Below are 26,145 nucleotides of genomic sequence, written 5' to 3'. Positions count from 1 at the left end.
AGCAAAAACTTACTAGGTGTATATGTGGTGAAAATTTTGACAGAGTTTGGAAAATCCTCCAAGACAACTCAGCTTTGTTAGAATGCTGTGTAGTACCTGTCATCATGCTTATGACAATTAACTTTCTGTTGTGAGGAGGAACATCAGATAATATTACACTCACAGGGGTGTACATTGCAATGTTAAACAGATACATTCGTTCAAAGCATTGCTCTTTTGAAAAAGGCATGAACGTGGTTAAGATGCTTTGTGACTTGGCATTTAATGGGTGGGAAAAAAACAAGTCTCTGTTTTCAGATGAGGACTTAGAGCTGTTTAAGATTCCATTGGCAACACAACAAGCATTTGTCAATGCAGCTGTAGATTCAGAGGATGGTCTTGCAATTCAGATTTTGCAACAAGACAAAGTTAGTTACTTTGTTCATCGCTCCTGGCAAGAGTTATTGGTTGCACTCAGACTGGTTTTGTTTATGCCATTGAATGAGTTTAAATCTTTTCTTGTTTTTCTTGAGTCTGGAGATTTAGAAAATGTTGTAAAGTTTTGTTTTGGCATATGCAACCACAGTGTTTTTGAAAAAGCAAGGCAACTTTCTCCTGCAGCACAAGTCGATAAAATAGAAAAAAAGAAAAAGTTTCTTGGTTTAATTGCTGAATCCAAAGCAAAGAAACTGTCAAAGAGTGTAACTGAAAGTAATAGAGAACATGATATGCAAAAGTGGTTTCATCGTTTTGCATGTTTGAATGAACTTGGCAGTGATGATATTAGCTTACCTGTGACCAAACTTCTTCCAACTGTTGCTGACATAGGTGGTTCTGTATTTTAAGAAACATTCTCCGTTTTTATGCTTTTCTGTGTTTCGACACGATTCCTTTTTTTCCTCATAAATTGATTATGCGTCTTATAAGCCTAATGTATGGATCAAGTAGTGCTTTATTGCCTCCAACCAGTACGGATACTATTATACGGTAACCGATACTCCTTAAAATACTTTGCGTTCTATAGCCCGATGTATGAACAAAAAACTAATCAAGGCAATTTATTCAGAGTGCACCTTATAATCGGGTGGGCTTTGTGGTCCGTAAAATACGGTAACAATATGCCATATTCACCAAAATCATATTCGATGTGCGCTGGCCTTAAAAATTTAACGCAGCTCTTTGAAATTGACAAATGTTAATCCTTACATTCATGCCTTTAAAATGAGCCATCACGCGAGCTTTTTGCAACAAGTTGGCTTTGCCAAACTCGAGTTTACTAATTCATAAATAATATCCAAAATCAACCCAAAAAGTAGCCAATGTACGCTGGCCCTAAAATTTACCCCTGCCCTGTGAAACAAATGACGAAGAAGCATCATAAAATTAAGAACAAGAAAAGTGCTCAGCAAGAGCTTTCATTTGAGCCATTACTTAACTTTCTACTTTGTGTGCACTTCAAGATATGAGCTTTCAAAGTTGTCGGTACGCATGAATGCACATTCGCATACCACCAAACTGAACCCCCTTTAATCACTGACCCATATTTCAAAAACATGAAAAACTATAATGAGGTGATTGAGAATGTCCTGAAGGTTAACCTAACCTACTAAAATGACCACAATATGCAAATTAGAATGAAATATGACATTTTAAACACAGTATTTTAAAAATCATTGATGCAAGTCGCTGCAGTGATCACATTTTTGACATATTTTCAAAAAGTCATAACTTCTTGAAACATCGATAGTTTTCAAAAAAAAAAACTATCTTCATTCACATTTTAAATTTGATAAACATCTGAGGGGGTGGGTTAACTGGCCTGGGCAGTTGACATGGAATGACCCCAAACCAAAAAAGGTTGAAGAGCACTGGTGTATGGAATTGATTATTGTCTATTTTTATTTTGCAGATGTTGTAGTGTTTTGTATAGTGTTTTTCTCTGGCTCCATATAACAAAATGAATTCACCATTAGGAGATGAAAAATCTGATGTAATATCAGTTTTTATGGCTTCACCACTAGTTCAATGGGTATGCATGCTTTTTGGAATCAAATCTACTATAATGGTGAAAGTAACAGCCCAAATAGACGTAAAAAGCGACATGCTATCTTGATATCACTGATGATGGCATGAGCATTTGCCGAAATATTTGAACAATAAAGCATGTCTCTTTTTACATCTATTTGAGCCGTTTTTTTCACCTATAAACTTATGAACAGATCCGTATATAGTGTTTCAAATCTACTATATAATTCACATTAGATTTGTCATGTCACTTGATTACAAGGTACTTAAGTTTTCAGTTGAATAGCAAATAGTGATGGGACGATACCAGGTTTTGAAGCGAGTACCGATACCGAGTACGAGTACCATACTGAGTACGATTACCAAGTACTTAAGTGTAGTGTTGAACTTAGTTGTATATCACTGGCTAATTTATCTGCCATGGTCAGGGTACAGGCTTGCCCACACACATACCGAAAAATGTAATCACCATGTGATAGCGAATAGAATATACATAACCTGGCGGAACTTTTTCCCGGTTTTGTGCTGTCCGAAGCAAATATTGGCATAAAGTTGTCCGTATTCTTATGGTGTAAGTCGGCCTTAGGTACTCGCACGTTATTATCGAAAACTGAGACAAAATATTTCGATACCGAGTACTGGGTACTCGTCCCATCACTAATAGCAAACATTAATTTTCAAGTCAATTTTCTTAATGGGTTTCTGTAAACCAGTTAGCTGTCCCTGCTTGAATGTGACATTTAAAGTAGTAGCTGGTTTGACATTATCACGATACCAACTGTAAAAAGTGTTGACAAGCTATTGGAGCCATGTATGTGCTGGGAGTAATTCTAAAAGAAGACCCACCAAGATGTTTTTTTCAAAATTTTTAGCAGCCAAGAAAGTCGGTAAAAGATTATTACAGGCCCCAATGAATGGACATGTTAACTTTGTTTGTTCTGTTTTGTTTCCCTTTTTGAAGCATGCTATTCCCATAAGAGTAACGTGCTATTCCCATAAGTAAGGGAGAATCAAAAGCCTGATAGCATTAAAACCTTTAATGGTCATTTATCTATTGTGGTCACAAGTTGTTTCATGATTTTGTATTAAATTTATATTTTAAATTTATGTACCTGTTTTGGGGTTGACAAACAAAACATCAGTGCAGGTAGTCAGTCATTACTAAATGACCATGTTGATGTCTTATTGCTTACAAAATATGACAGCAGCAATATCCGGGGTTGATGACCCCTGCCATGTGTACCAATGCCGGCATGTAATGTGTTTTTTGCTTGCTTTTAAATTTCTTTAATTCGCTTTTTCATTCATTTTTATTTTATATTTAAGTACAGTTTTGTAAAATATCTATTTAATCTGCTGTGTTGACACCAGTGGCGCAACTAGCGGAAAATTGAGGGGGCAGGCAACGAACTACCAACTTTCCCAAAAATGATTGTATTGCTAAGTTTGTATCATGGATTGGTCGAATGGTCCAACGCATTTTTCCACTATTATAATATCTAAAACAAAACTGGGATTCGTCCTTGGATTGTACGGCTTCTAATGTCGTGAAAAAGTGACACTTTTGTAAGTCACAAAGTCCATTGTGATAGTATATTGACGTTTCAAACTAAGGCATTGGTTTGTAACAATCAATTAGTTCGACTGGGTGTTCACAGGTTACTCTTTTAATCTGCCTACTAAGTTTCAACAAAGATCATTGTTGCGGTTATTTCGGTTGTTGTATAAATACATTGCAGAAACTTCGTTTTTACCATGGCATTACATGCCGATGAAGCGATTTATTGCTGTATCGGCGCCTTGTCCTGTCATTATGGGTCCCCTTCCTTGAAGGGGACACATATTGTTTTTGTCTATCTTTTTTTTCTTTTTTTGTCTAATGCTGGCCTCATGCGCGTTTGGTCAAGAAAGAGTGCTCCAAATTTATTCATGTTTACAGAGATGTTACTTAATAATCCAAATTGATCCTCCTGAAGTTTTTACCCTGATTGACCCAGCCGTTCATCCACAGGTCCCCAAAACGTAAAATTTTTAAAACGGCTGTACTGACTAAAGTACATCTTGGAGTTTCATTCTTTGTTGTTTGGTGCAATGTAAGGGTTTTCAAAAAAAATTGTATCTTTTTATCTCATTCACCCATTTTTCACCCTTTAAACCAGGGGTCTCCAACACGCGGCCCGCGGGCCACATGTGGCCCGCCAGCCATTTTTCCGTGGCCCTCGGCGTTTTTAGCAGATAAAAAACTAAATTATTATCTTGTAAAATTTGAAGGATGTGTTTGTTTTACCCTTCAAGTATTTCACAATTCAAAATTAGGTATCATTAAGCTAAAAATACCAAATTTAACGTTTGTGATACATTATTATTATTGTGATGAAATAATGCAATCTCATTCTGATCATCAAAGCGTGAAGTTAAAATCCGTTAAGTTTTTTGTGTCCACTATTTTTGTTTAGCTTAGGAATAAGGATAAGGAACTTTTAAGTCCGCCGTTATACACAATAGCTCCGATAGAAAAGGGACCTGCCGACGAACCTGCCCCCCTAGTTGCACCCATGGTTGACACACAAATTTATTACCGTTTTGACGTAGAATGTAAATTGGCACATAGTGCATAACAGGTTGCTCACCCCTGACTTGTGTAATACATACATGTGTCTTTAGATACAACTTATTGTAAAAAGAGAAACATTGGATGTTGAAGATTTGATTAATGGTGTTGTTCTGAATAAGATAATGCTGCAAATGTAAGTGTATTGTATTTTATTTTATCCTCTAAATATGCTATGGGCTTGTCATTAAATCTGTAGTGGATTCATTCACAGGTTAAAGTCTAGATTTAGATTCTCTAGATTCTCTAACACATGAGACATGATTATGATTGACAGGTTTACTGACCTAATGCAGAGCAGGTGGAAAGTCCTCTGCTCCTAGCCTAAATAGGTGTGCTTTTAAACGGTCTCTTAGCTGGTGAGAATCCTTCCCCAATCATTTTGCTTGTTGCAGTTCTCTGGATATGTGAACAAGTTTTGTGCAATGTGTTTTTTTGGTGTAGTGTATAGCAACATAAAGGTGGGCTTGTGTATTTTCATTTTTTACTCAAAGCTACAAACATGTGGCAAATAATTTTAACATATAAGTAGAAATTGCCATGAGCAAAATGATTGTGGCAGAATTGCAAAAGCTGCGCTGGATGAAACAGTTAGCAGTTTTATGTTATTTTTGTTAGTTGTAAGGCGAAACAAAAAAGCTATTTTATTGTTAATATACAGAAAAATAATGTTTTTTGTGACTTTAAAATTGCCAAAATCTGTCTAAGAATTTTTGGTATGGAACTTTCAGGCTTGGAATTTATTGTGAAATGCCAACTGCCCTAAATATAAAACAATCAAAAAAAAAATATAAAACTGTCGTGGGTTCGAATCCCACCGCAGGCTAGATTTTTCTAGCCTACGCCTTGCCATATGGTGAATGCTTGGTGACCGGCTGATTCGGTATAGCGCCTTCAATGGGCCTGGCGTACTGTGATTTACATATGAGTGTGCCATGATCGCTGGTCTGCATAGACGCTTCAGGGCTGATCCCAGTTATGCATTTATGTTCATCTTAACTGATACTGGTCAATCTGGCGATCCCCTACTACGAAGCTGACATGTGCAGCATACGAGGCAGGCAACGGTGCTTGTGGTTCGACTTTCGGCGGATTCTCCATTGAGCCTGAGTAGCTCAGTTGGTAGAGCGCGAGTCCCGGAAAGACTCCTGTCGTGGGTTCGAATCCCACCGCAGGCTAGATTTTTCTAGCCTACGCCTTGCCATATGGTGAATGCTTGGTGACCGGCTGATTCGGTATAGCGCCTTCATTGGGCCTGGCGTACTGTGATTTACATATGAGTGTGCCGTGATCGCTGGTCTGCATAGACGCTTCAGGGCTGATCCCAGTTATGCATTTATGTTCATCTTAACTATTTTTTCAAAATGTGAATTTTTTTACCCTATAGTGTTGGGACATAAATGTATTCTCAGTCCACATATTAAAAAAACCTTTCGGTCACATACACAGTAAAGTTGGTTGGTTACAAGAAGACATAATTTGAAATAGTGTGGTAGGCTACCTTTTTGTCATCTTCATTATTTCCAATTCCAAGCCTGAAAGTTCCATTATTGAACATACATGCACAACACTTCTGTGTTTTATTGGATTAAAATTTCAAATTCTTGTATACCTATTTTAAAAGAAAGTTAAAACATTGTGTAGAACCTGTGTCATTGGATTGAGATAAACAACTGTACTCCATGTTTTTTACCAATTTGTCTTTTCCATGGTTTTTACCAATTTGTCAAACCTTTATTTCAGAGACCCAAGGCCAAAAAATCCTGGTGTAAACAAAAATGTGAGGAACGATGACAATCTAATCCTACAGAACCTGACAATACTTTTGTGTCATATAAAGTCATATTATGAGGTAATGACATTGATTTTTTATCAACTTTGTGTTTGTTGATAACCCCAGTATTTACTCCGCTAGCCCCCTAATATGGGTATTTTTCTTCCCAAAGTTTGTCCAACTCATTTTTCTATCAAATGTTTGATGGATGTGGCTGAAACTTATACAGATGGTAGATATGCTTATGTAGATGTGCATCCCAATTTATTTGTCCAAATAACCCTATTATTTATCCCGCTAGCCCCCTAAAATGGGTGAGTTTGTAAACAGTGTCAGAATTGGCTGAAATTTGGATAGCTTGTAGAGTATGCTATTTATAGTTGTTGATTGTTGTGTTCAACCCTGTAGCCCTAACATTTACCTCACAAGCCCCCAAAGTGTAAAACGTATATGTATGTTACTGGACACCACAAATGAAAGATTTCTGTTGCTCAATAGTGTTACAAGGGCAAGCAGTTGTATGTTACTTGTTTGTGCCTTTGTGGATTACTTGGTGAACGTTTTCGTGCCATGGCAGTTTGGGGGTTGTTGCCTTATGACGGTCCTATGAAAATTTTGCAGTACTATTGATTGAGTCATTGAAGTTTCCTATTTTTTTAGTTTGTGTGTCGGACCCCATTAGTTACCCTACTAGCTCCCTAAAATGGGTCAGTTTTTTTTAAACAGTGTCGGGTTGGATAAAATTTGGGTAGTATGTGGACTATGCTATTTGTAGGTTTCAATGGATGTGTTTTACCTTGTAGCCCCAACATTTACTCAACTAGCCCCGTAAAATAAATGAACTTTTAAAAAACATCCTAATCATATGGAATTTTGCAAACTTTATTAAACATACTAAGTCCTCAAATGTTATGTTTTGCCCTGTAGCACCACAACTTAACCAACTAATTCGTAAAATAGGTGACCCTTTTCACACTGTTTGAATTGAATGAAACCGAACAGCTTGTAGAAAAATTATTTTTTGTTTTGCCCCATTATGCCACTACTTACTCCTTCGTTTCTTTGAAAAGAAACGTTAAATAGGACATACTGCAAACAATATCTGGAGTGAATCAAAATTTATATAGTTTTGTATTCTACATAGTATTATTATTTAAGCCCAGTCCAGATCACTGTGTTTTACCTTACAACACAAAACATTCACATGGTTATCTCTTGAAATGCATCATCTACAACTTTGCATGTTTGGGGACCCATGAGTTTCTGCTTGCAGAAACAACTAATGTTATAAAAGACAGTGGATGGTATGGAACCCAATATAAAATAAGCATAGGAAATATATCAGTGTTTTAAAATAGGTTATAGTGTATATGCAAGGGCAATATGTGCTAAGCCACCCTAGTTTTCTTTCCTTTTTTTCTTTTCAAGGAAGTACAAAAGCAAGTTGTTGTCATGCCTCTTCCAAAACTACTCACACTTGTTAAAGGTTATAAGACTCCTGATGGATTGGTTGAGTTGGAGAAACTGTTGCTACTTATCCTTGGTTGTGCTGTACAGGTAATGTCGTTTAAGAATCGTTTTGACTACGAAAAAATGCCATATTTTTAAAAGATTTCATTTAAAAGATAATTTGAATTTTACAGTGCGACCATCGGGAAACATTTGTAGAAACAATGAAACAACTTACCTATGAAGGGATGGAAATAATGATGAATCACATAAAAAATGTTGGTGTTATTATGTTGATGAATAAAGCTACTAAATTAAAAATTCTCACTCTTTTAGATTACAGAGAACGCTGATAATGTGTTGAACTTGCAGTGGCAAGATGTTAGTAAAATTCCACAAGAAGAGTTAAAGATTTTGTTGCAAAAAATGTCTATACATGTCCACAATTTGGTCACGGAAAGAGACAAATACAATATGGTAAAATAATTGACATTAAGATTTACAATCTCGCCTAATGACTCAACATGATATTGTCATTGATCAGGGCAGATTAGCTGATTTTTTTGACAAACGTTTAGCTCTAACCTACAAGCAATGAATAGCTAAAGTATTATTATGGGTATTATGGGCACCCTTCCCTGAAGGGGACACATATTGATTTTAATCAAATTTGTTTTTGTTTTTTCTTTTTTTTCTCTCCCCAAAGTTTGTCCGACTTGTTTTTCCATCAAATGTTTGATGGATTTTGATGAAACTTACACAGATGGTAGATATAGTTTGGTAGATGTGAATCTCACTTTGTTTGTGTTGATAACCCCAGTACTTACCCGCCAGCCCCCTTTTACCCCAAAGTTTGTCTGAATCGTTTTTCCATCAAATGTTTGATGGACTTGGATGAAATTTACACAGATGGTAGATATAGTTGTGTAGATGTGCATCGCACTTTGTTGGTGTTGATAACCCCAGTACTTACCCCACTAGCCCCCTAAATCGTTTTTTACCCCCCCCCCCTCCAAAGTTTGTTCGACTCGTTTTGCCATCATATGTTTAATGGATTTGGATAAAACTTACACATATGGTAGATATAGTTGTGTAGATGTGCTTCCCACTTTGATTGTGTTAATAACCCAACTATTAATCCTGTTAATTCTTTAAAACGGGTGAGTTTTCAAACAGTGTCAGAATGGGCTGAAATGTGGATAGCTTAAAGAAGAGGCCATTTATAGGTGTTGATTGTTGTGTTCAACCCTGTAGTCCTTACATTTACCCCACAAACCCCCAAGGTGTATAACATATCGTATGTTACTGGGCACCACAAACGAAAGATTTCAGTCATATGTTTCTTGTGTTTCTTGGTTGCTTGGTGGAAGTGTTTGTGCAATGGCAGTTAGGGTGTTGTTAAGTGTTAACAGCCGTATGACTTCAGAAGTGTTAACAGCTTTTGCTCAAATTTTTAACATTGGAGGATTGGGCTCAAATTTTGCAGTACTATTGATTGAATTAGTGTGGTTGCATAGTATTATTATTAAAGTCCAATGCTGATCACGGTGTTTTACCTTACAACACCCAACTTTCTCATGGTTATCTCTTGAAATGCATTATTTTCAACTTTGCATGTGTGTGGACCCATGAGTTTCAGCCTGCAGAAACAACTAAGGTTATAAAAAACAGTGAATAATGTAGGACCCAATATAAAATAAGCAGAGGAAATATGTTAATGTTTTAAAATAGGTTATAGTGTATGTGCAATGACAAAATGTGCTAAGCCACCCTTCTAGTTACAAGCAGGAGATTTTTGTGTGGTTGACAAATATTTGACAAGATATCACATTAAACAGATCTTGAATTTAAAACTAGCACACACTGTGTTTGGCTTTGTAATTGTTTTTTTTTTCAAAACATATGTTAATATGTTTAGAATTTAAATGATTTGAGTTTGGAACGAGACTATTTACAATCCCAAATTGGTGAAGGATCACCAAAGCAGAGGGATGGTTTAAAATCTCCAGCCACCAAGCAACATCTTATTGTTGAGCTTAATGAAAATAAGGCTCGCCTGCGACAAGCAAGACAAGAATTGTAAGTTTTTCTATGTTTAAATTTATTAAAATTTACAGAGATGTTAGTTAATAATCCAAATTTGATCCTCCTGAAGTTTGACCCCGATTAGCCCAGCGGTTTACCCACAGGCCCCTGTAATTTTTTTAAAAACGTTTTACTGACTAAAGTACAGGATCTTGTAGTTTCATGCTTTGTTGTTTGGTGCAATGTAAAGTTTTTTAAAGAATTTTGTGTCTTTATTTCTGATTCACCCATTTTTCACCCTTTAAACCCCGAAATATTCAGTATTAGTTTTAAGGCAGAAATACAAGCCCTATGGTGCAGAAATGTTTAAAAAATAACAATTGTTTAAGCAGGGTGATTGTTTAGTATTTAAAGTTTTGCCAGTTACCTTTACAACCCATAATATGTGTACGCTATCAGTCAGATATAAGTTCCAAGGGAGGAATTTACTGGTTTATGATTAAGGCGACAGAGCGGGAGTGCTCAGCTTGACGTCCGGACAGACATTTTACGAGACAGTCGTTTGGGTGATTAGAAATCATCTGTTTTTTTGTGTGTAGCAATGCTATGTCGTTTTATTGAGTTATCACGCGCATTTTCAGTTTTGCCAAAGTGTTTACACCTAAGACGTAATTTAAACCCGATAAATGTACTTTGGTTTCATTTATGTCAGGCAAAACGTCGTTGATCAACATAAATATGAAAAAATAAACTTACCTTTCAAATATGGGGATAAATGGTCGTTGTCAGCTTGGCCGTCGCGTAACCACGGGTCACTAAAGGTCAACAGGCATTACAACACAGTTAAGAATTTTTCGTCATAACGTATCTTCTTTATTTTTGACAAATCAATTCAAGAATCAGTACTTAAGTGATGTATAAATTATGCTGAACGGTATTGGTAAACACTAAAGACAGCTTGTTAAAAACAGTGTCAAAAGGTCATTAAACGGTCGTTTTTGCGAAACAAAGTTAAGTGAAAAACAAGTTGTTTTGTATACCTTTGTAGCAAACGACTTTTTTATATAGTGTCTAATATAACAAAATATAAGGCTTTCTAGGAAAATATGTGTTTAAAAACTGAACTGAAACGATAATGATGCAAAAAGAATACAGACAAAAACTTTTAAAGTTAAGGTAATGCTTTGTGAAAAATTTGTCCTTAAGAATCTAAAAATAACCGCAACATAGGTTTACCGTAAATCTGCATAAACACGCGTGTGGGGACCCATTGGTTTTGGCTTGCAAAAACAATCATACATGTAGATACAATTGCGTATAGTATAGTAAATTGGTAAATATCGCATAGAATATTTAAAATTGTAGTATATCAAAAAGGCACTTTTCTAGTTTTAAATCCTAATTTGTTATAAAACCAGAATGAAAAATGTTCAAAGAAAATATCAATATGGTCTATGATTCTTTTTTTATTGATCACATAAAAACTCCCCTACCAGGACCTATTTCCAATGGGGTTTTGTTCATGCATAAGCCTCTATAAGCAAATGTTGTATTGTGTGTACCAAAACTACTTTTTTTGTTTTGGAAGAGATGAAAAAGTGGAAGAAAATTTAGATTTAAAGCAGGAGCTGCAAAAAAGTCAAAACAAATTAAGAGAGATGAAAGAACAGGTGCTTTTTATTGAATTTCTCACCCCCATATATCACTTTCAAATAAACCTTGGTTATACTTGTGCAGCATATAAATTTGATGAATGATGCAGGAGGAGCACGAACACTTCCTGATGAAAATGACATTTTAAAAGATAAAGCAGCAAAAGTATCCAGATTGGAATTTGAGGCAGACATGTTAAAAGAAAAACTGAAAGATATTGATTTTTATCATCAAAGAGTTGAAAAAATCAGGAAGGACAACAGGTACAAACATTATAATACTGTTAACACAAAATATTGATTGTTGTTGTTATTGCACATCCTTGCTTTCTGAGGATTGAATATTTCTTTGGTAAGTGAGGAGAAGCATGAAAGTTGTGTTGTCAAAGATTTATTTGTGCGTTAGACAAACTGACACTTTTGGGGGGCATGTGGAGTTAGGTGTGCAGAATTTATCTGCAAAGTTTCGTTTTTTGTTAGAATTCTCCATGACACAAAAAACCTGCTGGAAGAACAGCTTGAATCAACTCGTTCTCGTCTTGATGATCTTGTTGATGTTGAAAAGAAAATGATTGAAATGAATCAGCAAATTCATGAAATGACTCAGGTTTGTTATTTTGACAATTTATTTTTTATTTACTTTATTTTTTTAAGTCTTTATAATCTATTTGTTTAGTCTTTTCTGTGTTGATTTATTACATCAATACAGGATGTAGACAACACAGAATTTAATGTAAAAAATACTTATAAATTCTACACAAACAGCTGAAGCATTTATTAACACTAAAACATAAAAACCCAGTTTAATTTTACTGTCAAGAATGTCTGATGCTTTGTTTCAGGATCGTGAAAAGGACGAGTTGCAAATTCAAGAGTTGATGGACCTCAACTCTACACTACAATATGAAAAAATGCCGGGTATAAATGAGTCTGGATTTTTAGCATATCAACTGGAACAAGTGAAAGAAAAAAATGGATGTTAGTTTGCAGCTTTATTTAAAAACTGATTGTTACATAGAACTTATGGTTACATAATTTATATCAACTCTATTTTATGACTCCATGTTTTTTTGCAGCTGGCCGTTTGTCTATTTTTGCTGAATCAGAAGAATCCATTCACACCAGATCACTGAGATTGGAAAAAGAAAACAAGCATCTCCAAATGTTAGTCAATACCTATAAAGATTCAATGAAATCTGCAGAATTAACAGAGGTCAGTGCTTGATGATAAAGGTTGTGTTATATTTTTCATTTTATTATTGTTACAAGTTGTGCATCTACTTGATCTGTTTCAAAGTAATAGTTTGTTTTATTTAGACAAGCTTAGGTCAGCTGGAAAAGGAAAACACAAGATTAAGTTACAAAGTAACTGAACTTCAAGATGTGCTTAACAAGGTTTGTTTAATTGTTTGTCACACTGAGTTTCAGGGCGTTTTATGACATGTATTGTTATGAATGTATTTTCCTGATTTTATTTTGTTTTACTTTTAAGTTGTGGTGGAAGTACTTACATTATTTGTTTGTAAATTTAGCTTAGGGATGTGCAACATTTATCACCATTAGGTCAAATGCAAGAAACATTATCAGATAGCAGACACATATTCATATAGCACAAGTTGTCGTTGTTTTGTTGGCCAACAGTTGTAGGTTATTTTCGTTTGTGATTTTTTTTTAATACGAACAGTACATTTGAAACAAGAAAATGACCTAATCTACAATTGTAGTTTGTTGTTGAATGAACTGTTTTTGTGCAGGAGAAACAGGCAGGTCTTGATTTTGAACAACTTTCAAATGAGCTTTCAACTGAGAGACAAAGACTTGAAACAACTTTAAAAACATCTCAGACCTCGTCTGAACATCGAATTGCAGAATTGGAAGCAGAAAATGCGCATTTGCTTAAAACCACGGAGACACTAAGGGAAAGAGCAAAGATTGGTGGAAATGCAAAAGTCAAAGCTATTGAAAAAGAAAATAAGGTGAAGACATTAGGTTCACTTTGCTGTTATTTTTTGCCTACCGAAGATATCTCTGTAGGTACTTTGTATACTATTAAAATGGACAATTAAATTACTTGAATGTTTTATAAATTAACTCAATTTGTGGTGGTTTTCATTTACCATAATTACTTAACAAAGGGAATTTGGTCTAATAAAATTCAAATCTCTATAACTAACCAAGCAGAAACACTACTCTTGCACACACAAAAATGAGAATGCAACACAAGCACGAAACGTCTCACTTGGCCTATAGGGTAGTAAGCATGTCAATAGCTGTAACTTTTATTGATATACTTATTACTTGCTTGCAGAATTGCAACCGACTTTGTCAAACTAAATAGTTTTCAAAAACTAATTTTACTGAAAACATTTGGATAATTTGTGTAACATTTATTTGGTGTTGGCATGTTGCGAAATTAGGACTGTAGTATACTAACCTTCTTCATTTATATTTTTTTATGCTTAAAGGTTTTGTCAGAATTAGTAAAAGATGTCACTGCAAAATTACGTAAGAGTGAGTATGATCAGAAACAACTGGCAGAAAAAGTTCTTGAAATGAAAGAAAGTGTTGAACAAGCTGAAATTATTGAAAAGGTTTGTAATGTAAACACTAATATAGAATCACACTTACATCCTTTAGTTGCCAAAACTTTATCTTCAGATTGTTATTAAAATGATTTTGACAAAAAAGAAGCAGTTTTTATAAATTCACAGTAACAAGTACAGGTTAGAGAGAAAAACAACAGTTTTACGAAATATTTATTTTGGGTTTGCAGGAAAATGTGAAGCTTAAAAAACAGAATGTCACTTTTGAAAAAAATGTGAAAAAACTAAAAATGACATGCAACAATTTTTCTACAATGGAACAAAATGCTACTGATTTGGAGGTCCAAAATAGGTAAAGTGTAGAACAGTGGTTCAGCATTACTTGTTGGTGCGACCTACACAAAAATGCCCAAATGCCCAAATGCCTCAACCCAACTGAACTGTTACATCAAAAACATACATTGACAAAAGCATAAGATAAAAACTTAATAACAAAATGTAAGTGATTAACAGCATTTGTTTCTTTTTAGTTTGTGAACTTATGCAAACCAAAACACACACAAAAAATGTGTGAAGTTTTTTTCTGTGGTATTACAGGCAACTAAAGAAACGAGTTGAACATCTAACCAATCTGACTGATCAATTTGAGTCTTTGGAAGCTGACAAAACTGTCACTGAGCAAGAAGCTAGTCGATTGCGACGTCAGGTAAATTGTTGGTCTACATCAGTGGTTTCCAAACTATTATGGATGCGACCAAAATATTCACAAAAATAAATTTTGTCATTTCTGTGCCCTGTGGATATGCATTTTTATGTAAAAATCAGTATAACTTACAGAAATAAAGTCTTTTATCCAAACATTCCGATTTGACCCCAATTTCCCAGCAGGTTTTGAAGCATTAACAACCAAACAACTTCTGATGTAAAAAACAAAAAATCTGTTTACTCTTTAACGCAAGCTGATATGAAATTATTATTTCTCAACAGTTTTGTACAAATAAAGACTATGAAGTGAAGTAATAAGAATACATGACTTTGTTACAAAGCAAATGTGACCAGAAATATTTTTCCAACTTTGGAAAACACTTGTCTACACCACCATTCTTCAATAGGCGCGATTTCAACCACCAAAGGAGCGATTGTGATAATGTTTAAAACTGGGGAGCAAACGCTTAGCTAACTATAACTAACAACCTGCTTTTATTGTTCTTGCAAACAAAAGACAATTGGTACTTAATATAACACTGTATGTGGTTACTACTTAACAAAATCATGCGGACAGTTTTTGGTTTTGTTGGTGTGTGATTAGTTTTGCAAAGCTTGCACTTTACTCATCTGCACCGTTGAATGCATGCTAATGTCTGAATAGGATATTTTTTTATTGTAAATTGTGTGTTTTGTACTGATTTTCTGTAATTTTTTAGATTGAGTCTTTAAAAAAATCATGCAGTAAAATGACAGAATTGGAACAAAACAAGTTAGAGGCGCAAAAAACATCTCATCGACTTCAACAAACTATAGATGTCATGAAAGTCAATGCTAAAAAAACAGAGGAACTTGAAGTAACTATATTGTTTTGCTTTGCTGATGGCTGTAAAAAAACATAAATTATACTTTATTAGATTGTACAGGAAGAGCTTGAAAATGAATTGGAAAGCCTTCATTCTCAACTGGATGTTACCGAGCAACGTTTAAATTCATGTGAAAATGACTTGCATCGATTGGAAGGAAACTATGAAAAGGTGCCATAAAAAATTATAAAATTTGGCAGATAAGTTTTTCAATTTTATGGTTTAGTCTGTTACAATTTATTATTCAAATTCTAATTACAATATACAGGTTTAAGGTAAGTCATTGTGGATCACCTTTTTTTTACTCTGTTTTTTATTGGGTGATTTGTTCATGCATGTTTGCCATGAATTCATTGATGGATTTGGATGAAACTTTTCCAGCTGTTAAATATGGTCATATCGACGTGCCATCTGCTTCATTGCACTTGACAAACCCAGCAGTTAACCCATAAGCCCCAAAAGAGTACAACATTTTAACAGTGTCATCAAGGCAACTTGTTGGTACAATGGACTTGCATACTTTATCAATATTGGCTGATTTGGACAAAACTTTACAGGACTGTTGATTGGGTCATTTTGGTTTCATATTTTTTTAGTTTGGATGTAGAGCCCCATCATTTACCTCACTACCCCCCTAATATGGGTGAACTTTGTAAACAATGCCCACATTTCATCCATGTGTCTTTGGTTCTGATGCAAATGTACATAGTGAATGTATAACTATTGTAATATTGGTAATAGTGCATATATAATGGCTATGTGGTGAAATCTGGCTTTTACTTTTCTGCTGTTAACTTCATATTTTCGGTTTTAGAAATCTTCAGAACTTAACCATACTGCACACAAACTTAAGAGATTGGAAAAAGTGGACAAAGAAAACCAAGAGTTGGTTGAAAAGAATTCCCAAATGAAATCAATCGGCAGCAAACAAAGTCATGAAATTGCCAGGCTGAAACATCAACTAGATGTACATTACTTTTTCAAATAAATATTGGCAACATTGTTTGCAAATCTTCTTTGCTTGTAGGAAGTAACATCTGAATGTGAAGCAGCACAAAGAGAACTGACAAACCTATCACAACAAAACAAAAACCTGCTTTCAACTGACGTGGAAATGCAGAAAACTGTCTCTGAACTTTCACTGAAGGAAAGGGAACTTACCAAACTTCAAAAACAGCAAGCTGTCAATAAGTTGGTGGTCAAGCAATGTCTCACATTGATAAGACTAATGTTAAGTGATTTTATTAAAACAACAGGTTATATACGGCTTGTTGCTGTTTCTTTTGGTTGAGTAGTTATCACTATCCTTACAAAATATTAAATTAAAGTCATTGTGAACGATATTGGCCAACAACTGACGAACATGTGTGGTTAAATTAATCATTTCCAGCACATGCTGACCAATTTTTAAATGTATAAAGGTTTTAAAAATAAGTTTAACCTAAAACTGCTTGCTTACTTGGACAAAGATATATTATTAAAGCAGCATATTTTGTGCTAAAAGGGCTACTTTAAACGAATTGAGGGAGGAGTTGGTAAACGAAAAGTTGAATTGTCAGCAAAAGCAAGCTGAACTTGAACGACTTCAAAGTGATCTGAACAGCATTGGATTAAGCCAAGAAGATTTGGTAAAGGCATCATTCAACAAAGATAATGAGTAGGCAATTGTTTTGCAATTCATTGAATTGAGCAAAATAAAAAAAAATCCTAATTGGATTTAGGCGATTTACAGCACTTGAATCAAGATTTGAATCGACGTTGAAAAAGTCACTTGAAGCGGAGGAAAACAAAATTAGTTCACTTGAGTCTAGGTTGCAGGAATCTGTTCATCTCAACAATAAATTGAGGACTGATTTAAGGGTAAATTATGTAAAAATACACATTTGCTGGGCGCAGATTCAGTTTATCCGATGTTGTTTGTTATAACCCTGATTACATGTTGTAGAGTTACTGTGCATGTTAATGTGATTGCATACACAAAATTATCTGGAACGTATATGTACAGCAGGGGTGGCCAAACTTTTTTACCAGAGGGCCAAATTTGCAACTGTCTTGCCACTGGAGGGCCGGATTAAACAAGATTTATGTAAAATTTGTCGTAACTGGTTGCCATCTTTATTAAAATATACATTATTGTAGTAGAATAACAATAAATAACACCATCTTGTTTACGCATGTATTTAATAAAAGGTTTATATATCAATGTGATAAATGCAACTGTCCACAATTTTGCCTTTTAAAGTCTGGAGTAAAACTCGTTGGCCGGCCGGATGAAACAGGACTGGGGGCCGGATGCGGCCCGTGGGCCGTAGTTTGGCCACCACTGATGTACACCATTGAAACTTTCTTGTTCTTCTCTTCTGTGTGAACCTTTTTAGCTTTTCATCTGTTTTTTGTTTCTTTTTGTAAGCAAAATATTTTTTTAAGGCAATAAAACACGATTATGAATTATTATCCCAGCGACACCACGAGGATGTTATGTCAGCTGATCCAAAACAAAGGAACAAGGATTATGCTTCACCAGAGATTTTGAAACTCAAAGATGATTTTATATCTGTTGAGCAAAATGTAAGCTGTTTGAAAAAGTGTAGATGCCATCATTTACCGAAATATTTTTTGCAGAATGCTACACTTTTAGCAGAAAATGGGTCTTTGAAATCATCCTCTCAAGATTTGCAAAGTCATGTTAAATCGCTAAAATCACAAATTACTAATATTCAGCGACAACAAGAAAAAACACAGGAAACCAATTCAAATTTACAAAAGCAATGCATTAAACTTCAGGTATATTTTGCTCTGCCAAAATTTGTAAAAATAAGGCTTGTTTTTGTGACATTTGTTTTATATTTATCAAGGTTGAAAATTCAACATTGCAGTCACAATGTAGTTCATTGATGTCACAAAATGTGCAGTCCAGCAGTACACAGGTGGCAAGTCAAACTGAAAAAGAAGAATTTGTGAAAGAATTTGAAACAATAAAAAAAGAGAAAAAACTTCTTGAAAAGGATCATGATGACATGACTGTGTTGCATGAGCGGCAAGCTGGTGAATTAGAGAACTTGCTGCAGGATCAACAAAAACTTAAGCAGCAAAATCGACAAATGCGAGTGGAGGTATTTTTTTACAAAAATATTTATGGGTCTCATTCCCAGAAGATGACACATTTTGATTTTACTTTATTTGTTTTTTTTTATTTTTTATTCATGAGTTTATGACTGTAGAAACAAACTAAGGTTTTAAAAACAGTGGCTAATGTGAGCTCCAAAATAAATCAAGTATAGGAAACGTATTAACGTTTTTAAATAGGTTTATTATGGGTCCCCTTCCCTGAAGGGGACACATATTGTTTTTGTCTATATATTTTTTTTCTTTTTTTCCGTCTAACGTGGATTTGTTCCCATGTTTGGTCAAGAAAGAATGGTTTAAACTTTTTCAAATTTACACACATTATAGATATTGGTCAAAAGATGGTCCATGTGAATTTTGACCCCGTTTGATCTCTCGTTTTACCCACAACCCCAAAAACATGAAATTGTTGAAACCGCTATACTTGCTAAAGTACTTCATTTAGGAGTTATATGCTTTTTTGTTTGATGCAATATAAAGTATTTTAAAGAATTTTGTACTTTAAAAAAATATTTACCCATTGTCACCCCTTAAACCCCAAAACATTCGTTTCTGTCTAACGCTGGTTTGTTAAATGCGTTTGTTTAAAAAAGAGTGCTTTAAATTTATTCAAATTTGCACAGATGTTAGTTATTGCTTCGAATTTGATCCTCCTGAAGTTTAACCCCAAACGACCCAGCGGTTCACCCACAGGCCCCCAAAACAATAAAAATAAAAACGGCTGTACTGACCCAAGTACATAATCTGAGAGTTTCATGCTTTGTTGGTTGGTGCAGTGTAAGCTATTCTAAATAATTTTGTAACTTTTTATTGTATTCACCCATTTTTGCCCCTTAAAGGCCAAAATAAGAAGTTTTAGGCCAGAAATACAAGCCCTAATGTGCTCAAATGTTAAACAATTCTTTGCAGTAGGTTATTCATATAGTATTTAAAAAATTGCCTTAATCGGCCAAATAGTTACATTTACAACCCATAATATGTGTACAATGTAATTCACTTGTTACGATTAAGGCGGGTGAATGCAGCAGGAGTGCTCAGCTTGACGTCCGGACGGACGTTTTACTAAACAGTTGTGTTGGTGATTAGAAATCAGCTGTTTTGCGCAGCTATGCTATGTCGTTTTATTAAGTTATCACGCACATTTTCAGTTCTGGAAAATTTTGTTTAAAAACTGACCTTGAACGACAATATCAAGGTCAAAGCATGAAATTAAATTCTAAGTACTTTTGCTGTTCTTATTTACTGTTTTTTTATAATTATATGACAATAATGATGCAAAAAGAATATGGACAAAACTTTTAAAGTTTGGTTAAGGCTAAAGTTGGTTAAGTTTTTCCTTAAGAATCTAAAAAATGCCAGGATGTTTGTTGTAGATCAAATGATGTGTATAGTAAATAGGTAAATATCTAACAATAATTAAGCCCTATTTTTACTGTTACAAAATCGCATATGCATATGTGTGGGCGAGACCTTCCAGTCTGGGTCGCGAAATATTTTAAATTTTCCAAATATAAGCATCGCATCTATAGTAATAATGAAATTAACTTTTTTCAACCTCCTAATTATGGGTCCCCTTCCCTGAAGGGGACACATCTTGATTTCACTCAGTTTTTTTTTTTTCTTGTTTTTTTTCTTTTTTCTCCGGTGAAGTTTGTCCATGCACTTTTGGCATGAAATCTTTGATGAAATTGGATGAAACTTTCACAGATGGTAGATATATTTATGCAGATGTGCCATTTACTTTGTTTGACTTGATAACCCCAGTATTTACCCCGCTAGACCCCAAAGTGTAAAACGTTTTTGTATGTTGGTGCGCACCACAAACGAAAAATTTCTGTAGTGGAATAGTATACTAAAGGCACCTGTACATATGGTACATGTGTTTGTGCATTACTTGGTGGATGTTTTTGCACATGCCAGTCAGAGGGGTGTCAACAGCCTTATGACGTCAGAAGCGCTGACGAATGTTGTCAATAACACCTCTAGTGGTTAGAATCTTAAACATTGTTCGATTTGGATGAGATTTTACATGACTGTTAATTGGGTCATCGTGGTTTCATATTTTACACTTTTGGGTGTTAAACCCCTTCAGTTACCCCACTGCCCCCTAAAATGGGTGAGTTTTTTAAACGGTGTCAGAATTTAGTGAAATTTGAAATACTTGCAGAATTTTGTCATTTATAGGTGTCAATTGTTTTATTTAACCCTGTAACCCCAATATTTACCCCTCTAGCCCCCTAAAAAGGGTAAATTTTTTAAACATTGTCAGAATTTGATGAAATTTGGACAGCTTACAGAGTGTGCTATTTATAGTTGTTTTTTGCTATGTTCAACCCTGTTGCCCCAACATTTACCCCACTAGCCCCCCAAAATGGGTCCATTTTTTAAACAATGTCAGAATTTAATGAAATTTACATAGCTTGTAGAGTGTGCCATTTATAGGTGATGAATGTTGTGTTCAACCCTGTTGCCCCAATATTTACCCCACTAGCCCCCCAAAATGGTTCAATTTTTTACACAATGTCTGAATTGAATGAAATTTGGACAGTTTGTAGAGTGCACCATTTGTAGGTGTTGGTGTTCTGTTAAACTCTGTAGTACCTATCATTTACTCCACTAGACTCCTAGAGTCATGTACAATTCACCATTAATAGGAGCTGATTGTTGTGTTTTAGCCTATTTTCTCACTATTTAACACTTTTTTCTCAGATAGTCATAAAATAGAAAAACCCTCAAAAAGGTATGAATGGAATGAATTTAAATAGTCTTTACTTCATAAATCATATTTATTTAGGCACAGTACTGATCACTGTGTCTGATGATACAATGCCAAACTTTCTCATTGTAATCTCTTGAAATGCATTATTTACAACTTTGCATGTGTGGGGACCCATGAGTTTCTGCTTGCGGAAACAACCAAGGTTACAAGAGACAGTGGCTGATATGGGACCCAATATAAAATAAGTGTCGGATGTACGTATATGTTAAGAAATAGGCCACAGTGTATGTGCAATGGCAATATGTGCTAAGCCACCCTTCTAGTTCTTGTAGCATTGTTACATAAGACTGCGTAACTGTTGCATACAACAATGCATCAAGTTAAGCGCACCTGTACAAGCAGTCATGCGCTTCAAGTACAGATCAAGACCAGATGCTTGGGTCGCGAGAATTTAGAGCAAATTTTTTAGGGTCGCACCAAAAAGTATATGCGGACCTCTGCATTAGATTATGCTTGCAGAAACAATTATGTTATAAAGTGCTAGGAAAAAGGTAGGGACCCAATGAAATGTAGGTGCCAAATATATATCCATTATAAATATAGTAAATGGTATATGTGATACATTGTTATATATGATGTAGTATATATAAACTGGCAATATATAGGAAAACCACTATTCTAGTTGTATATGCAATGGCAAAATATGCTCATCCACCCTTATGGTTATTTGTTTCAATCAAAAACATGTTGAAATGCTAAATATTATCTGTGGCTGCAGCCTAACATTTCCTGAAGGATTTTTTTGTCAGTGGTGTCTAATTTTTGTACTAAAATAAAAATATATATTTTGTTCAATACGTTTGACAAAGAACAAACAACAAAAAACGTTTGCAGTAATCAAATTTAAGCAAAAACTGATACTTTTTGCAGTTAAAAAGCACAGAAGAAAAACTGCAATCAATGATTCGACTCAGTTCCCATGAGCAGCATCAACGAGAAACAGAAACACACAGTGTGTCTGAAAATTTTGGTGCTTAGAAGGAATCTCATGAAAAGTAAGAATAACTGAACCAACATACATTGATTCTATATGCTAAATTTGATTGCATAAGCAGTTTAGGTAAATTACTGAATTCCAAATATTGTTTTCTGTTTGTACTGGTTCTACAAAATTCATTCAAAAGGCTTGGCAAATTGGGTGTGCATTGGGTATGCAACTAACTGGTATGATCTGTACTAACAAAACAGCTTATAATTGCATATTAAATGATTTATGTTGAATTCACATATGACTTTTCCCAAACATGAAGTTCTAAGTTTAAATATTACTCTGTTGCTAGGCTCAACAACTCCTACAAGAATTTAAATAATGAATATGAAGAACTGCAAGGACAATATTCAACCCTCAAATCCAGCCTAAATCAAACAAAGCTGGAATATGCTAAATTGGAAGCTGAAAGTTCAGATATTAAGGTTGGCTTGATTGGCATGTAGCTCCATCTTCAAGTGAAGTGATATATTACATTTATGCAGTATCATAATCAGCAGTTGGATAGTACTGCTACTAAGCTTAACAACCGCTGTGAAGTTCTGATGCAATTGAAGGCAAATCTGGAGGAAGACAATTGCCATCTTCTGGAACAAATCAGTCGACTAATGGGTCAAAATGAAGAAATTCTATCTCAGACCCTGGAAAACAAAGATCCAATTTATTCCGAAAAAAAGCAATATACGTCAGTGTTCAATATTTCTAAAAAAATATCTCAAATCACTACATATTATTTACAAAATCTTTAAATTTTAGTGAGCGAATGCAGGAGATTCACCGTCAAAAAGAAAAACTTGACCAGATAATTATAGACCTGTATAGAGCTCCAGGCCATTCACGTTCAAAACGCAAGGGTATTGGGCTTACTCATATTTTTTCACTTGCAAGTTTACTTTGTTATTGCAAAACTAAATGTTTTTATTGACACTGCCTGTAAGACACTAATCATAAACATAACTTTTTTTAAGGTATTACGCCAACCATTAGTAAGACCTGGCAGAGTATTGGAAAAACAAGTAAAAGTCGCAGAAAACGTGATGGCCTTCCTGCAAGTTCAAGTTTGAACACACCAAACCATGACCAACAAGATACAAATCATCATGAGTTTGTTTCCTCATCATCAATACATAGTTTTCCCAGTGAATCTGCTTCGGTTGATTCTGGGTCAGCTGAAGGTCATCTTGAAACTGGCACAAAAGAACCTGGTAAGTTTACTATTTCATTACAGTGAAAATTACAATTAACTGATATGATATAAATATTGTCTTTTGAGTTGTTGTAATCGAACTGTACTAAACTTTTGACATCACATGAGGCAATTCAATTAGTGCTATTAAAGTTTGCCACATGTTGTTTTTTTTGTCTGTGTCTGTTATTAAGCACTTTTGTGTCACACACAAACATATGTAATGAAAAAACTTTATCCACAGTTACTATGGTAGAGTTGTGTTTGCTGTGATGCACCTGTTTGGATGCTAGATACACTGAACTTGTCAAAATCACAAAAACTCTTTTGTGTGATGTTCCAATTTTTGCACAACCAAAATGTTGTAGTTGTCTCCGGTTTAACAATTTTACTTTAATTATTCAAGTGCTTATTAAAGTGTTTTTATTGCTAACTGTTAAAAAATTGGGCAATTGTTAGGCTTAGATTGTGGTCACCAAGCTATACTTTAGGGGCCACATGAAACTTTTAAAAAATGCTTGTTGCTTTTAAAAACTTTTAAAATGTTTTTTTTTAAATGAAAAAGTTTAAAACATTTTAATGACAAACATAATGGTAGACATAAGTGTGCCAAGCCACTTCAGTTTAACAAGTGTGCCAAGCCACTTTTAATAGTCAAATTACATAAAATGCCTGAATTAATAAATTATTTGTTGTCTAGTTCAACCATTAGTTCATTTGCAAAATGTGAATGCTAGCCACTCCAATATAACAGGATCAAATGTTGGAGTTGAGAAAATTACCACTACAAAGGATATGTAGAGATCAGCATTAAGCTATAAAGAAGGACATTTTTTCGAGTTGATGGCTTGATGTTTTGTGTTTTACCACTAAACACAACAGAAATGTTTTGTGATGACTAATTCATTGTGATTGGGTATTTGATTAGATTGTCAGTAATATACTCAGCAAGTACTCTGGTAGTGATCAAAAGTTGTGTTTTACTTTGCAACTGCACCAGTAACGTTAACAACTTTCTGTGATAAGTAAAATTATAATGCAATAGCCAAATTAATTAGTTAAGAGCGTTTTGAACTTCATGTGTAAAACCTCCGAGAAAGGAAATAGTTTATGTAGTTAAATAACATCGTTGCAACAAAAAATCATTGATTTTTTTATAGTTTGCTTTTACAGTGGACCCAATTGTTAACCTTGTGATGTGTATCCAAATGTCCCATGAACAATTAACCTCAATGTGGACAGGATTGTTTTTTTTTAGACTATTTACATAGTTATGTAAGTTTCTGCACTGTACAGTTTTAAAGAATATCATTCCTTTTAAATTGATTTCTGTATTTTTATACTGAATATTGATATGACTTCAGTATTTTTTAGTTGCCCTTTTTTACATGCTTGTTCTTATTTCTGGCAGAAACGATTTTTACATTTACTATTTTGAAGACATTTATGTTTTCCCTCTTTTTTTAACCTATTTTTATACAATTCTTTTGTAAAATTTTGATTTCACTGTTTGTTTAATTTGTTTTTATGGGCTACTATTATGAATTAATAATGTATACATACTTGTGCATGTGTCAATGGTTATGAACTGCCGTATCCCAGTGCTCACTCCACAGATCTGTGCCAATCCACAAACATTTTGCTACCGTCCAAAAACAACTGTTTGCTATATTAGCAGCATTTAAACTAAGTAGTAGTTTCATATTCTTCAACTCGATTCTATGTGATTGGCATATTTAGAATATTGATTATGAAAATAGGCTTGTTGTAAATTGATTTGTACAAATTTGTATATTGGTGTGAAGCACACGATAATATTTCCAAGTGTTCCCTAATCGACTCCCACTATTCCGTGCACACTGCTGAATCAAATCACATTTTAAAACTTTAAACACCTTTGGTAATTTGGTTGCCATAGTTGGGCGAAACGGTTTGTTGTGTTGTCAACAGCGTTGCCAGGTCAAAGTGTGGAAAAGCCCAACTTTACCCGTCAAATGTAGCCCAAAAGGAGCCAAATTTTACAAACACCTGAAATACAAATGATTTTTACTACTTTCACCTGTTGGGGTGACAATTATTCAGGTTTTTCCGTGTTAGATTTAATTTTTGTGCATTTTGAATTTAAGCTGTTTCCAGTAACACTGTATTGAACACCCTCTGTTTATCCACTTTTTATGCTTTTTTAAAACTTTTTAATCTCTACTTTAAAGCAAAAATGTTTCGGATTAATACCAAAGTAAGATGACCTGTAAAACAATGATTTTTGCCAAAAGACAATTTCTCTTATGTAGTAACTAAGGCCTTTATCAAACCTCTTTGTTTAAAAAATGAACGTACATTGCGTGGACTGAAAGCATTCTTTTGCTCAGCTGGATGTTATTCTCCGATCTCCGACGCTCTGGGCAGTTTTATTAGTTCTTTTGTCAAAATCGAACTT

General features: G+C 34.5%; 1 protein-coding gene and 1 non-coding gene across 7 annotated transcripts; both read left to right on the top strand.

Moving 5' to 3' along the window:
- The first annotated feature begins 1,781 nt into the window (after positions 1-1,781).
- Positions 1,782-25,839, top strand: LOC145214163 (girdin-like). 6 transcript variants are annotated; one of them, XM_080082644.1, is made up of 32 exons: positions 1,782-2,008; positions 4,669-4,751; positions 6,359-6,467; positions 7,818-7,946; positions 8,033-8,116; positions 8,175-8,315; positions 9,757-9,917; positions 11,452-11,533; positions 11,601-11,779; positions 11,996-12,122; positions 12,358-12,433; positions 12,592-12,728; positions 12,833-12,910; positions 13,270-13,491; positions 13,981-14,106; positions 14,289-14,410; positions 14,656-14,764; positions 15,483-15,620; positions 15,681-15,800; positions 16,444-16,596; positions 16,657-16,820; positions 17,134-17,286; positions 17,351-17,489; positions 18,057-18,197; positions 18,252-18,413; positions 18,485-18,742; positions 22,405-22,529; positions 22,815-22,947; positions 23,008-23,207; positions 23,279-23,376; positions 23,491-23,727; positions 24,409-25,839. In XM_080082644.1, exons 1-27 carry the CDS (start codon positions 1,937-1,939, stop codon positions 22,510-22,512), a joined length of 3,573 nt encoding a protein of 1,190 aa, XP_079938770.1. In that variant the 5' UTR covers positions 1,782-1,936; the 3' UTR covers positions 22,513-22,529; positions 22,815-22,947; positions 23,008-23,207; positions 23,279-23,376; positions 23,491-23,727; positions 24,409-25,839. The 6 variants fall into 6 exon arrangements, with proteins under 6 accessions (XP_079938770.1, XP_079938767.1, XP_079938768.1 ...); XM_080082641.1 differs by having other exon boundaries at positions 12,358-12,493; positions 15,690-15,800; XM_080082642.1 differs by having other exon boundaries at positions 12,358-12,493; positions 16,657-16,805.
- Positions 5,720-5,793, top strand: Trnas-gga (transfer RNA serine (anticodon GGA)). Its single transcript has one exon. It is a non-coding gene; the product is annotated as a tRNA-Ser (tRNA).
- Positions 25,840-26,145: the final 306 nt, after the last annotated feature.

The sequence above is a fragment of the Phallusia mammillata genome, chromosome 2 (genome assembly GCF_965637545.1).
Source record: "Phallusia mammillata chromosome 2, kaPhaMamm4.hap1.1, whole genome shotgun sequence".
NCBI lineage: Eukaryota > Metazoa > Chordata > Ascidiacea > Phlebobranchia > Ascidiidae > Phallusia > Phallusia mammillata.
This window is presented reverse-complemented; position numbering and strand designations above follow the sequence as displayed.

What these genes read in the sequence shown, in the direction of transcription:
- LOC145214163 (XM_080082640.1), top strand. Translation starts at nt 1,937, where the DNA reads ATGAATTCACCATTAGGAGATGAAAAATCTGATGTAATATCAGTTTTT. An exon ending in TGATGAATCACATAAAAAAT is followed by an intron (nt 8,117 to 8,174) that starts GTTGGTGTTATT and finishes TCACTCTTTTAG; the next exon opens with ATTACAGAGAACGCTGATAA. An exon ending in AATCTGCAGAATTAACAGAG is followed by an intron (nt 12,729 to 12,832) that starts GTCAGTGCTTGA and finishes TGTTTTATTTAG; the next exon opens with ACAAGCTTAGGTCAGCTGGA.